General features: G+C 41.5%; 2 protein-coding genes across 2 annotated transcripts in view; one reads left to right on the top strand and one right to left on the bottom strand.

Moving 5' to 3' along the window:
- Positions 1-5,684, bottom strand: part of abcg5 (ATP-binding cassette, sub-family G (WHITE), member 5) — a 34,943-nt gene extending 29,259 nt beyond the window's left edge. The window contains exons 1-9 of the mRNA XM_041049961.1: positions 5,515-5,684; positions 5,181-5,302; positions 4,853-4,989; positions 3,558-3,656; positions 3,308-3,440; positions 2,028-2,167; positions 1,606-1,735; positions 1,254-1,467; positions 635-840 (exon numbers count right to left, since the gene is read on the bottom strand). Coding sequence (XP_040905895.1) covers positions 635-840; positions 1,254-1,467; positions 1,606-1,735; positions 2,028-2,167; positions 3,308-3,440; positions 3,558-3,656; positions 4,853-4,989; positions 5,181-5,302; positions 5,515-5,684 — 1,351 coding nt within the window. The remainder of the gene's footprint in view (positions 1-634; positions 841-1,253; positions 1,468-1,605; positions 1,736-2,027; positions 2,168-3,307; positions 3,441-3,557; positions 3,657-4,852; positions 4,990-5,180; positions 5,303-5,514) is intronic.
- Positions 5,685-6,171: 487 nt separating this feature from the next.
- Positions 6,172-14,101, top strand: abcg8 (ATP-binding cassette, sub-family G (WHITE), member 8). Its single transcript, XM_041049960.1, has 13 exons — positions 6,172-6,310; positions 7,651-7,752; positions 7,894-8,041; positions 8,554-8,792; positions 9,088-9,220; positions 9,569-9,838; positions 10,062-10,215; positions 10,636-10,737; positions 10,820-11,019; positions 12,072-12,148; positions 12,378-12,645; positions 12,760-12,887; positions 13,110-14,101. The coding sequence occupies exons 1-13, from the start codon at positions 6,260-6,262 to the stop codon at positions 13,245-13,247; spliced, it is 2,010 nt and encodes a 669-aa protein (XP_040905894.1). The 5' UTR covers positions 6,172-6,259; the 3' UTR covers positions 13,248-14,101.
- Positions 14,102-14,236: the final 135 nt, after the last annotated feature.

Below are 14,236 nucleotides of genomic sequence, written 5' to 3'. Positions count from 1 at the left end.
TCTGACCTAAGAAAGACACTGAAAGTACATGAAGTCTCTTTGGACCCTTTCACCAAATAAAATCCAAGCTAGACTTTACACATTTATGCTGAAGGGAACAAAAATACTGCAGACAGCAGACCCCTTTCGCCTACTGAACAAGAGATAAGTGAGCTCACGCAGCTGAGATAAAGACTTTTCAAACATGCTGTTTAACAAAGATAATACATCACTTTTACTAAGGTGATAGACCACTCGCACTTCACTCACTTCAGGTAGATGTTTATTGGGTGATGTTATCAGACACATGCTGCTAGATGGACTATAATGTCACATTATGTAACTGCTGAAATAAGGTAACTCGCTACACATTTAACTCTTGACTTAAGTTTTGTCTTTTGCCTCTAATATTCCAGTTACTGTTTACCTGCAGGCAATTGAATTGAAAAACTTGGAGCCATGGCTTGGTGCTATCAGTATCAGTACCAGTTTACAGAGCTCCTTCATAGACAGCAGCTGGGAGGATACACTTCAATCCTTGTGTTTTCAGGTAATCCATACAGTTAATGTGCTACTGCACTTCAACAAATGTACCACTTTGAGTAAACTGTGTTTCCCCCTCTATGCACAGATGTTTGGTGTTGGTGGAACTCACAGAGAGCTACGGCGTTCAGCATGCCAGTGTAGGGCGAAGCACCAACGCACTGATAGATGATGCCGATGCGGTCCTGCAAGGCGCCCTTAGTGACGTCGTTGTCTAAGTGCATGACGAAGAAGGCCACAAAGAGACCGTAGATCAGGTTCTGGGACAGACGCATCAGTACACCCATCCTATCCCTGGACAAGTTTCTTACAGTCCGCCTGCATGCAAAACACAGAAAAATACATAGAAAGGCACACACACACCCAGCAGGTATGAGCGATGAAAGAATAATCTTTTGTTGACATTACTTGGCCTGATTTTAGAACTACAGTAAACTTACCTAATGCCCTGCATAATGTATGAAAGAGATCTACTTCTATCTATATGTCAATTAAATCATTAATAAAGCAAAAATGACATTAAATAAGTATTTCTAGTACGTTAGTTGATGTGTTTTCACAGAAGAGGTGGGTATTTATAAACTACATTTAAAAAAAATAATTGAGTCATATTTAGTTCTAGTTTTCAAAGAAAGCCAAGATTTCCTCATTAAAAAACAGGATATGGCTGGAGTCTCCAAAATCTAAATCTAATTATTTCTGTAGTTTAAGCACTCAGCTTAAGCACTGACCTGAGCAGAACTTCAAGTTTGGCAGCACCGCTGGGTGACTCTTTGCTCTTAAAGGGAATCGCTGGCTTCTCTACCCGCTGCAGACTCTGCTCTATTTTTCCCAGCATGCTCTGGTAGATGGTAGACCTCTGATAGGTGGAAGTGATCTCATGCATGCGACTGAATGTGGCTGCCTCCCTCTCACTGTTGCGTGTGTCCACCGAAGTGAAGTCAACTGTTTAACATCACAGCAAAATATTTTAATGAACATGCTACAGGAGGCCCCACTCTCTCAGATGTACTGTACATATTCTTTACTTGTTTGTGTTCCAACAGAGCTGTGTGGCAAATCCAGGATCATAGCATACAGTACCATAGATGTCAAAGGGGTTGCAGTACTCTGGACACTCATATCCACATTGACTAAAGAAGTCCACCATCTCTTCTGGCTGCCCACAGAACACCAGCTCTCCACAGCTCATTATAGCTATCCTACTGAACACCTGGGGGACATATGTAGACACAAACATACACACAGACCAATAAATAGTTTAATTTCATCAGCAAATGCCTTAACTACCTCATGTCTTGGGGAAAAAAATGGTGAGGTTTTCTGCGATAAAGGATCAGTTTGCATTTTTCTTGAGTGTGAAAACAACGGTCACATGCACATACAGTATCTACACTGATATTGATTTTGATTACTGTCAAAAATATGAATCTGTCCTTTTAAAGGAAGTTTCAGTCAACTAGTGTCTTTTTCTCCTCTCTCCAGTTCATCCTGAAAAAACCCACCCTGAACAGCTCAGAGCGTGGTTGGTGGATGGTTACTATGACAATGCGGTTCCTCCGGGCCAGCTCTGCCAGCAGCACCACAATCTGATTGGCGGTCATGCTGTCCAGGCCAGTGGTCGGCTCGTCCAATAGGATCACCCCTGCAACAACATCAACCTGATGACGTGATTGCCCTTGTGCAGGTTTGTCACAGTGAAACGTTGAGAGGAGGAGAAAGGCAGGACAATAACTTTTTTCTTCTTTTAAGTTGGAAAACTTTTAAATGTACTTTTTTATTAAGTGGCACATGCAAGGCTCTCAGCGGGGCCAACTTAATTTATGAAGATAAGTGAGTTCTTTTCTTTTTTTTAGTTAATTACTCTAATTAGGACAATTAAAAGATTGCCTCTTTGCATTATGAAAGCAGAGTGGAATTAGCAGATGCTTTAATTGTGAGATTAATTCATTTCCTGGTTGATTGGAGAGGCAGCGAATGGGAACTCCTCATTACTCTGTGTGTGACTGTGTGACTGTGTGTGTGTGACTATGTGTGTGTGTGTGTGTGTCCATGGCTATTCTAATCCTGAATGAGGACTGAGACCCTTCATCCTCCCTGGAGGACTGTAGACCTGATAAACTACACCTGGGATGAGCACAAGCATTCACACACACACACACACACACACACACACACACACACACACACACACACACACACACACACACACACACACACACACACACACACAGAGGTGAGTCTCTGCTCATTTCCTTCGTGGTGTGATAACCCAGTCTTTCATTACTCCTCTCCATCTCTCCCTCCGTCCCCTCCACTGTCCTTTCCTTACTCCTCTCTTACTTAGATCTCTTTGTTTTTCACTGTAAAACTCTTTAGGGAGAGACAGGTCTTGTGGTGAACTTTCTTCTGTTCTCAGAATGGCACAGTCCTGCCTCTGGTCCCTGCTGCTTCCAGTATGAGTATATATATGAAATGCCATGTGTTATGTGCAGTAATTTACTAAACAGATTATGCCAAACATTATCTTTTTGATATTGTGTTCAAGCCCCTTTTGTATAATCCTTGTCCCATGAGTCTCAAAGCTTCTGAAATCACCTCTAATGGTTCATTTTATCTGCTCCATGTCTCCTCATTTAAGTTCTGTAAAGACTTAGGAATTTAAGGAATACAGGCTTTACCTCACTTCACCTCATCCTAATGATTTGGAAGTCTGATGTTGCTGATACCCAGATAAAACTTCTGTTACTCTCCTCAGGCATATCCCAGCTGCAATAGTACTCACTTGGGTCCTGAAGCAGCTGGCTGGCGATGGAAACCCTCCTCCTCTCACCCCCAGAGATCCCTGGGAAAACACGACCTCCAATAACACTGTGGGCCACGTGACTCAGGCTCAGCTCGGCCATCACAGCCGACACCTGCACAGGAACCAGAGGTCAAGGGTCAGGTGACAAGACAAGTACTGCTACTAACAAGTCAGCATCAAGTTTAGCTAAAGAAAACTAACAGAGTGGACAGAGCAGAAGAAAAGTGACCTTTTTCTTGATAGCTTCTGCCGAGTGTTTCCGCAGGGCCAGCTGGGCTGTGTATGTCAGGGTCTCCTCCACTGTCAGATAACTCAACAAGTTGTCGCTCTGACAGAGGCAGAGAGAGGGAAAGGAGATTAATAATGACAAAGGAACAGGAATGGGTCTTTCTTACTTCTTGAAGATATAAAAATTGATTTTGTAGGCATTGTTGTAGAATCTTCCTCCATTTTTACACACAAGAAACTGTATTTATCTGAATAACATTTAATCTTAATCTTCTGATTCTGGTTCTACACCCTCAGAATTAGAAAAAGTGTAGATTTCAGAGCGTTTATCCACATCCCTTCACACTGAGTGTACGTCCGTCTAGGACACATACGGTAGTGTACTGTATACTTGTATGTTCATTAATGTGCGTGCAAATCGCGCAAATACACCTTTGTCTCAGATATGCACACACACACACACACACACACACAAACACGCACATTGCTTGAACCTGCTGAACCTGCTGCCTGCCTCAATTAACACGTGGCGCCTCCCAGTCCCAGTTCTCCTTAGTCTCTCATCTGAATGACTTTAATATCAGGAGCTCATATCACCTCCTCATCTTCAGCTTAGCAAGGGGAGTTAATGACGAGGCTTAGAGAGCAGGAGCGGGGGGGGGGGCTGCTATCAGCAAGAAGAGGGAGATGATTTGAAAGGAACCAAGGCCAGTTTTAAGCCAGTGTTTTTAATTCAGGCTTTGGATACACTTGAGCACCTCTCATTGAGAGATTAAGTATATGAGGAGGCTATCAAAGGTCTTAAGTTAATTTCATACAGAGGCCAGGGCAACCTTTAAAGAGTTTTGCTAAATATTATGCGTTCATTTAGTTTTTTACTGTGGTCAGTATAACCAAAGGCAACTTAAATACACGCAGACTGTCTTCATGTGGTCACTAACATGTGAGACTGTGGGGCAAAGCTTAACCTGATGTCAGAGTGTGATGAGAACCAGGGCAAGGCAAAATATCAAAGCGTGTGCATGTGATTAGGTGTTAATGACTTTCAAACCTCTTTTCAGCCTCTTCATTAATGTGTCGGAGATGTTTTGTTTAACTCTACAGCTATAAACATTGGTGTAGATAATGAAGTACTGGCGTTTGGAAGAGGCATCTCACAACATCTTATTCCAGTTATATTTGTGTCTTGTTGGAATAATGCGGAAGGCCCAGCTCGAAAACATCAAGAAAATTTTATTTCGTTTTTTTTTTTTTCACAAATAACCGATTGTGTGTGTTTGGGTGTTTCAGTGTTACCTGCAGTACATAGGAGAAACAGTCCTGATACTCTTCTCTCTTCAGCTTCCTGCCATTAATAAAGACGTCACCCAACAGTGTACCACGGTTTCCAATCCTCCCTGAGATGGCATCCAGTAACGTGGTCTTTCCTGAGCCTTTACAACACAAAGGCACACACAAATTAGTACAGTTGTACATATCTGGTCATAAATTTAAGAACACATTTTTATGTTTGATTGGCCAACAGAAAGATTTTCTTTAAAATGTTCTTACAACAGCTATTTAATGCATGTTCATTCAAATGTCCAATTTGTTTCAACTACTTAATTTTGTGTTCAGTTTAAACCTGAATTTCCCAGTATCCCCATGATCTGCCCACTGTCTACGTGGAAAGAAACATCATTGAGGATCTGACGAGTCCATCGCTTCCTGTAGGAGGGTAAGTCCCACCATGGACCCACACGCTCACTGTAACACACACAGACACAGGCAACCGTTTTAACATTCTCTGAACAGAAGCAATCCCCATTTATTTTTATGAAATTTCATTAGCAGGGACAGTTAAACTGCATAAAATTAAAGATAATCTGACCCAAACTTTTGATTGATAAACTATTTGATCCTCAGTCTGTTTTTGCAGTCGTCCTCTTGTACACACTGTTTGTTTCTGTATCATTTACCTGACTGTGTAGGAGATCTTGTTCACACTGAGACAGCAGGAGGGCTCTGATCGCTCCTCTCCACCGTCCTTCCATACATCCCTCTTCACCTCCGACACAAACTTGAAGGACTCTCTAACTTTGGTCCCGTTCTCTGGCTCTACCACCTGCATTGAATAAAATGTGTTCATGTCTCCGGCCGGTCTGCTGCTCCACACGACAACTGTATGAAGTCCGTCTCAGATCAGTTTGTTCATGTCCACGCCACTCATATACTGCACGTGAAGCTCTGAAGTAGACTTATCTTACAGTCCCAGATTCTGTTTCTCTGCACCCATTCCCTGTACAAAGTAGCAGTGCGAGAGCAGCGGTGTCTCTCAGGAACCATAAACACACAGTGAATGTTGCGTTATCTTAGAGAACTTTGATCTGGAGCTGTATAAAGAAGACAAAAAAACACACATGCTGAGTAGATTGACTGTGCTGTCAGTGTCTCCTCAGTCCTCAAATTGTGCTCTGCAGCCAGAAAAGCTATGACTGACGGGACAGAGCAGATGAAGAACTGACATGACATGAACTTGGACGCTTGTTAGCTGAGACGAGACGAGAACTTCAGCTGGACTGGAGTCAAACGTGCCTAACAGGGAGAAGAGACGGTGAACAGGGGAACAACGGGAGGGGGAAACAAACGGCAGATACCCGCAGAGAGAAAAAGAGAGGATCCTAACAGAAGAGGAAAAAGAGGCCATTGACCTCTTGCATCATCATGGACGCAGGCATAGACAGTGGGCTCAGTCACAGAAAAGGCTCCTCTCAGGTCAGTTACATGGGATTACATGAACATCATGAACATCAAAAACATGTTCCCATTTTTAGCTCTCTGAAATTAAAGACATTTGTAAACTTTCTGTTGATTTCTTTCATCCCCACCACCAAACTCTAAGCTTCTCTCTTTGACTGCTGCATAAACACTAATTTTATTAATTGAAATTTGCGTGCCTAAATTTCATAGATTATAATGTAGGTACGTTGGTCAATAGAGTTTAGTTTGACAGCATTTTCTGATTGTATTAATGTTGCAGGGAGTTGGTCATAAAACAAGCAATAATTTATTTGCTAACATAGTACCCCAGGTTGAAGAAAAAAGTCTAGTTTAATTAAGATCTCAACTCAAAGAAGGAATAAAACAATTCATTGTTTTAATTTATATTTTAACTAGAAAATATACTATAAAATATTTGATAATGAATTAATTTTACTGAATTTTACAGAGAATTCTTTGTGTATTGTCATATTCTAATAATACCAATAATAATGTTTTAGTAATACTATCAACAATTAGGTTTTTTTTGCAGATAGAATGGACAGTTTTTCAGTTTTTCCTGACATGCAAATACTTGAGAAGGTTTAGCTAACCTAAGTGTTCATCATCTATTCTTCTCTACAATAATTTGATGACTTTTGTATTTTCTTTTCTCTAAGAATTTTTTATATTGTTTTTTAATAAACCACGCTCTAATATACCATGGTTGGTTTATCTAAGAATATCAGTGGTATAATTATTTCAGTCTGGTTTATTTACACTGGAGAAATATGGTTTCTGTAGATTCTACTCTCCTATTTCAGGTAACACATCTGGCAAGAACTGTTCAGAACAGCTGTATAAAAACAGTGGCAACTTTCTGAATGTCTGCACTAAACACATTTTTAGAGATACTCTGTGCAAAATGGATTCACCAGAAGCCATTCGACCATTTTAGATGACACTTACAGAAAATACAATGCAACCTACAGTACAGTGTATAGTATGCATAATAGTTTTATTGGTGAGAGAAGATTACATAATGATAATATTAAGGTGATTTTCCAATGGACCCTGGACCCACAAAAGCTTTCAGGCAGCTATTTGCACATCCAGAACCACAAGCTAATGGCAGCCAATGCTCATGCACTAACTTGCTCCTCCACAGATTATTTCATATTTCTTTTAATTCTGTAATTCTGAAGAGAAGCTTTAAAATAATACATTTACTTTCATAGTGTTTGTTGCAGTTTGTCCTTTAGTAATGATGCAGATACAACCAAAAAAAAAAAAAATCAAATGAATGTGTCTTTGCCTGTATGAAACTTACTGACCTGTCTACACTTCTTTTACAGCATCAAGACACAGAATTATTCTCATCTGAAGAAGACAGCAGCCTCTATTTCACCTACAGTGGAGAGTGCGATGAGCTGGAGGTCAACAACCTGCACTATGAGGTAACTGACGGATACATGCTCTGCTTTCACATGAAGTTACCTTTAACTATTGTTGCTGTTTTAACCACTTTATTTGTGTGCAGGATTGTCTGTATTGTATATGTGCTCATGGTGTAAATGTGCGTGTGTGTGTGTTCACAGGTGGACACAGCGGCTCAGATCCCCTGGTACGAGAGGTTGTCAGAGTTTAAGCTGCCATGGGAGATAAGAGGAAACAAGCAGACGGCCATCAACAAGCTCAGCCTCCGTGTTCGCAGCGGACAGATGCTGGCTGTTATTGGCAGCTCAGGTGACACACACACACACTACAACACAATTCAAATGCACGCAGCTTTTAAGTATTAGTGTTTCTAATCAAGGTAATAAATGTGATGACCTCCTTGCGTGATGTCATTTGTTCCACCTGCCTTTCAGCTGTTAAGGTCCTCATGTCAGCAGCGTTATTCAAATGGACAATTAAGCCCTCATGAAAGAAGGACTCAGATTTGTAGTTTAGAAGAGAAAATCACTCCTTAGTGGAACTGTTAACTACTCACAGACATCTGAGACCAGCGACACTCAGACCAGACATTGCTTAGGTCACTTCTTTCTTTAGACTCCAGGTGCATGAAGTAGAAAGAAGGGAAGAAAAAATCTGATTCTTTTGGAGGCTAATAGAAGTCCCAGAAAAACTAAATATGTCACACATGGCTCTGAAACTGCCCGCTGCTTTGCTTATGTACATATTCTAACTTGACATATGACATATGAAGTTTTGTTGGTAGTGATACCTGCTTTAAATGCATAATCTTCTTCTCTCAGGTTGTGGTAAAACATCTTTGCTGGACATAATAACATGTCGGGATGAGGGCGGTACAATGACGTCCGGTCAGGTTCTGATTAACGGGAAGCCCAACACACCGCAGCTGGTGAAGAAGAGTATCGCTCATGTCCGCCAAGACGACCGCCTTCTTCCTCACCTCACTGTCCGCGAGACTCTCGTCTTTGTTGCCAAACTGAGGCTCCCCACCCACTTCACACAGGCTCAGAGGGAGCAGAGGGTAACATTAAGTTCAATAAATAAACAGAACTCAAAGTATTTCTAAACAGGCAAAAAATGAACACAGCAGAAGGATATTATTGCCTAGGAGTCTAAAAAATAAAAGGTTTTAAAAAAGTACTTGTCTATCCAACACTCATATTGCATCTAATCTTCATTTGTTGGCAGTTTTCATTTCTTCTTCCTCAAAATGTTGTAAGACTAAGTACAAAATGATTATCAGCTGTTCTTTGTGAGCTGTTAGAATAATTTAAATTACACCTGACAAACCATATCTTGTATGTTTCCTATCGCAGGTGGATGATGTAATTGCAGAGCTGCGGCTGCGACAGTGTGCACACACCAGGGTGGGAAACGACTATGTGAGGGGTGTTTCTGGAGGAGAGAGGAGGAGAGTCAGTATAGCTGTCCAGCTTCTCTGGAACCCTGGTGAGAGGACAAAAAAAAAAAGAGAAAGAGAGACAGCCTCTTAAACTTTTGATTTTCCTCTCAGCTTTTATTTTGAAATTTAATCCTTCCACCAGCCTGGCTTTTTTAGATACGAGACTTCTTCACCACCTGTAAGAAAGGAAATAGTAGCAGTTTAGTCTTGCGGATGTTGACATGTTACTGTTGCCACCTACAGGCAAAGAAAGTAATGCTGCTGCAACAGATTTTCCAACTATTATACCAGCTTGGATTCATTTTGCTTTGCCACAACCACCAAACTACCAAATCACCAGGGATCTCCAAAATTAGGACAGGAAGAGAGTCATGTCTGGTCTTTTTACATTCCAGGTATTTTGATCCTGGATGAGCCCACATCGGGATTGGACAGCTTCACAGCTCACAACCTGGTGATCACGCTGTCCCGCCTGGCTCGGGGAAACCGTCTGGTCCTGCTGTCCGTCCACCAGCCTCGATCAGACATTTTCCAGCTCTTCGACCTCGTCGTCCTGCTTTCGTCGGGTTCAGCTGTTTACTGTGGCGCTGCCCGTGACATGGTGCCTTACTTCACTGCACTGGGATACCCCTGCCCACGATACTGCAACCCCTCTGACTTCTATGGTTAGTGTGTGAGTGTAGGAAGCTGTCACTGTGTTAAGTGCATCAAACAATGTTTAAAAGTTATTATCACTCAACACCCATTTTTAATGAGAACTACTACAACTCTCGAAACATTCTTGGGGTCAGATGTGACCTGTTCTTCTTTACAATCCTTATTAGCTTTTCAAGTCTTATTTAGTTGGTATGTGTGTCTGTTTGCGTGTGTGTGTGTGTGTGTGTCCAGTTGATCTGATCAGTATAGATCGCCGCAGTCCAGAGCGAGAGGCCGAGTGTTTGGAGCGGGCCAGAGTCCTGGCTGAGCAATTCATGGAAAAGGTCAGAGACACAGACGATCACATGTGGAAACCAGCTGGAACCAATGCAGCACCAACTGAAAGGTATCCGTGTGTTTGTGTATGTGCATCCATTAAAGTTTGGCCTCTCTAGCAATTATTTTAATAATCATAATAATAATTATTTCAGTATTTTAGGCTTTTTCACTTTCACTATTTTCTGACATTCGACAGACAGAACGACTATAATAATTGGCGGATTAAGCAATAATGAAGCAATGCAGTATATGTAGCCTAACTAAACATTCATGTCCCTTTTCCACATTTCTCTTGTATCCATTTATCTTACTTACACATTATGTTACTGTGTCTTTTCTCTTTCTCCTCTGGTATCACTCCATCATCATTTTAACCTCTGGCACCTTTGAAACATAACTCTTTACATTTTACAACCAGAAAGTCAGACTGTCTCCACTTCCTCCTGACTCATCTAAACAAACTTGAATCAACCTGCTTCTCCTACAGCCCTCAGCAGCCCAGCAGGGCAGAGGGAGAGGCAGTAATCGCCATTTCCAAGCAAAAAAACAAACTGCCTGGTGGACTTCAGCAATTTACCGTCCTCATCAGGTAAGAGCACACACAGATGTATTACAGCACTACAGAAGGGCTACATATGAAAACCGATCTAATCTCCTTTCTTCTCCCTCAGGCGTCACATGTATAATGACTTCAGAGACCTGGTCACCTTATTGGTCCACGGCTTCGAAGCCCTCCTCATGTCACTGCTGGTCGGTTGTCTGTACTACGGGGCAGGAGAAGAGCGTCTGTCCATTCAGGACACAGTGGCCCTCCTCTACATGATCGGAGCTCTCACCCCATTTGCTGTGGTGCTGGACGTCATAGCTAAATGTGAGTAATTAAAGCCATTTAGGAGCGTGAAAGTCAAAGACAGTCTGAAACAGAAACAGAATTCTCCTCTTTAGGAACTAGACTGACAATATTGTGAGCCAAAGACTCTCAAAGTAACTTTTCTATATAATATTTCTTTTTGTTTGAAGATTTTACTTACCGGTAGTATAGTTGTAAGGCAAGTCAACATATATTGTTTCTAAAAGGAAACATACACAAAAGCAAGCAAAACAAAATATCTTATCTAAAAAAATAGTTGTGTGAAAAAGAGGGAACACTGTGTGAGGAGGAGAAGTTTCATGAATGCATTTGAAGTTCTGATCAAAAAGATCATAGTTGGCAGAAGTGCATCAAATCAAAACTGACAAAAGAAACCAGCATGAGGTAAAATAGTACGGTAAAGTTATCACTAAATTATCGGACAGATTTGTGGGAGATAGAGGTGGACACAGAGTTCTTGGACCCTGAGTTATATTACATTCAATCACAACAGTTGCAGAGATAGCAAGACCAGCAGGAGTCTAGCCAACAACCAATAAAGTCAAGTTCAAGTCAGGTCAAAGTAAAGTGACAGCCAAAGTTATGGAGCTGATTCCAAGTAAACTTATGACTCAGAGTTAAATACTGTAACGCTGCCTGGCCAAGGGATGAAGAAAATCTCAGAAAATCCCTTGGAACTTCAGTTCACATGATGCACAGTATCTCAGTACAAACACTACATGTATGTAACTTGTGATATTTGTTGTGTATCAGCAAACAACAAACTGAAGAACAGTAACAAACTTTAAACCCTCTCAGTCCCAGCTGAACGCTGGCGTCCTGCACATGAACTGATTGGCCTAGCTCGTTGTCAATCAGCATATCAATAGCCATGCTCCTTGTAAAATGAACAGTCATTCTTGTTTAATACTCCCCTTTGCATGTTGTTGTATAAATCCAAACATTTGAGCATCAAGTTTGGTTGTGTCTCATTTACCCTCATTTACCCGACCCATATTTGCTGTCCACACTGTGAACCAAGCGTCATCAGACTAATTTAATGTTGTCTACAGGTCACACAGAAAGAGCCATGCTTTACCACGAGCTGGAGGACGGCATGTACTCTGTCACCTCCTATTTCTTTGCCAAGGTAAACCGCAGCAATAAAACCGCATCTCCAGCAGGGGGCAGCCTCGCTCCATGCTGGATTCACACCTCAGGGTACTGTCCCTCCTCAGTGATGTACAGTGCTGGAAAGCAGAGGGAATCATGGTGTACTGTAGGTGTCTGCATTCAGGATCAGCACTGAATATGTGTGTGTGTTTTTCTGCATTTCTGCCTGTCCTGTACATTTGAATGTGTGCACTCTCCATCTTTAGGTCCTGGGGGAGTTACCAGAGCACTGTGTGTTCACCTTGGTCTACGGCCTGCCCATCTATTGGCTGGCCGGCCTTAACGAGGCTCCGGACCGTTTCCTGCTCAACTTCCTGCTGGTGTGGCTGATGGTTTACTGCAGCCGAGCCATGGCTCTGTTTGTAGCTGCCGCACTGCCCACCCTGCAGACCTCAGCCTTCATGGGCAACTCCTTGTTCACCGTCTTCTATCTGACTGGAGGATTTGTCATCAGCCTTGAGAATATGTGGCTTGGTGAGGAGACAGATTAATTGTCCTTGTCCCCGTGTGTGAGGATAAAGAACAGCTTGAGAAAAGAAAGATGCTGCTGAGATCTTTATACCTTGTGTGTGTTTTTTGACTCCTCAGTGGCCTCATGGCTCTCTTACGCCTCCTTCATGCGTTGGGGATTTGACGGCCTGCTGCAGGTGGAGTTCAGAGGACAGAAGTACCCCGTCAGCATTGGAAACATCACCTTCAAAGTCGACGGCATACATGTGAGTTAAAAACACTTACTGAGATTTCTGAACAGTTTCATTCATACTCTTAATCAAACAATTAAACTATGATTTATTTACAATTAAGGATATTTTTCTAAACTTTCGTGTGATTTTTGTCCTATTTAGCCACAGATATTAAATGTTACAAGGCAAACTTTTAGGGGCTTCAGATATAGGACAGACTTGTAGCACAACCAACCCTCTCTGTTTGTCTTTCAGGTGGTGGAGGCCATGAGCATGAACCAGTACCCTCTGTACTCATGCTATCTGGTCCTGCTGGCAGTCTGTCTAGGCTTCATGGGGCTGTATTACTTGACCCTAAAATTCATCAAACAGAAGTCTAGTCAGGACTGGTGAACACATTTTGACCAGTTTCAACATTTACATAACATAAACAGGAGAGAGTTTGACTTTAGGAAGAGTTGTTTTGCAGTAATGGAAGGAAATAATTTGAGTTTTAGTTCGACTGGTTCGACATTGAGCTTTCCATCATTAGTTTTACGATTCTTATTAGGATGTTTTTCATTGAAAAAGTTCTTAATTCAGGGGGTAAAAGTAAAATAAATGTTTTTTTCTTTAGAATCTTTACATTTTCACAATAATTTCAACACCTGCACTCTTTTAAATGGTAGGAAGACAAGAATTATGATCCTTTGGCACCACAATCTCAACATGTACCCAGAGTTTACAGTTCAAAAATTAGTATAATTGGGGGTGGGGGTGGGAGGGAGTTGTACTCACTTTATGTTGGCCGAAGAAGTATTTGTTGCAGTACCGCTGTCTGCTGCTGGATGGCAGCAGAGCACTGCAGTAACACCAAAGTTAAAATGATGGAACATTTTTTTTTCTCCTTTCCCTCTCTTCTCTGTCTTGGCAAATGATTAGAGTGCCACTTTGGCAGATATCCATCTGCAGCTTTTGCTGGTTCCATTTTCAATCTTCTTTTTTCTACAGCTTTATCTTTTTTTGTATATGTAAGGTTATTAAGCTTAACAATGTGTTTGCCAGTATAGCGAGCACTGAAAAAAAAAGCCTTGTAGAGATTTAGTAAGTCACACTTAGGAAAAAAACAGGGCTTGCACTTGTGTCCTCATAGATTGAAGATTATGTAAGCTGTGTTTTTTTTTTTTTTTGTTTTGCACTGGTGCAAAAGCCTGATAAATGTTTTACCGACGTGGTTTGAATCCAAATTAGTAAAGTATTAAATCAAATTGCTCCACTCGAGCTCGTTTATTTTGGTCTTCATACCCTCTGCCATCCTTTAGCCTCGTCATTTAGTTACGTAGTGTAGTCACTTGTAGCTGTTCAGTTTCATAACAGTGAGTGTTGGGAATAAATTGAATAGT

This window comes from Toxotes jaculatrix, chromosome 11, assembly GCF_017976425.1.
Source record: "Toxotes jaculatrix isolate fToxJac2 chromosome 11, fToxJac2.pri, whole genome shotgun sequence".
In the NCBI taxonomy this organism is placed as follows: Eukaryota; Metazoa; Chordata; class Actinopteri; family Toxotidae; genus Toxotes; species Toxotes jaculatrix.
The sequence above is the reverse complement of the archived record's forward strand: the minus strand, read 5'-3'. Positions and strand labels throughout refer to the sequence as shown.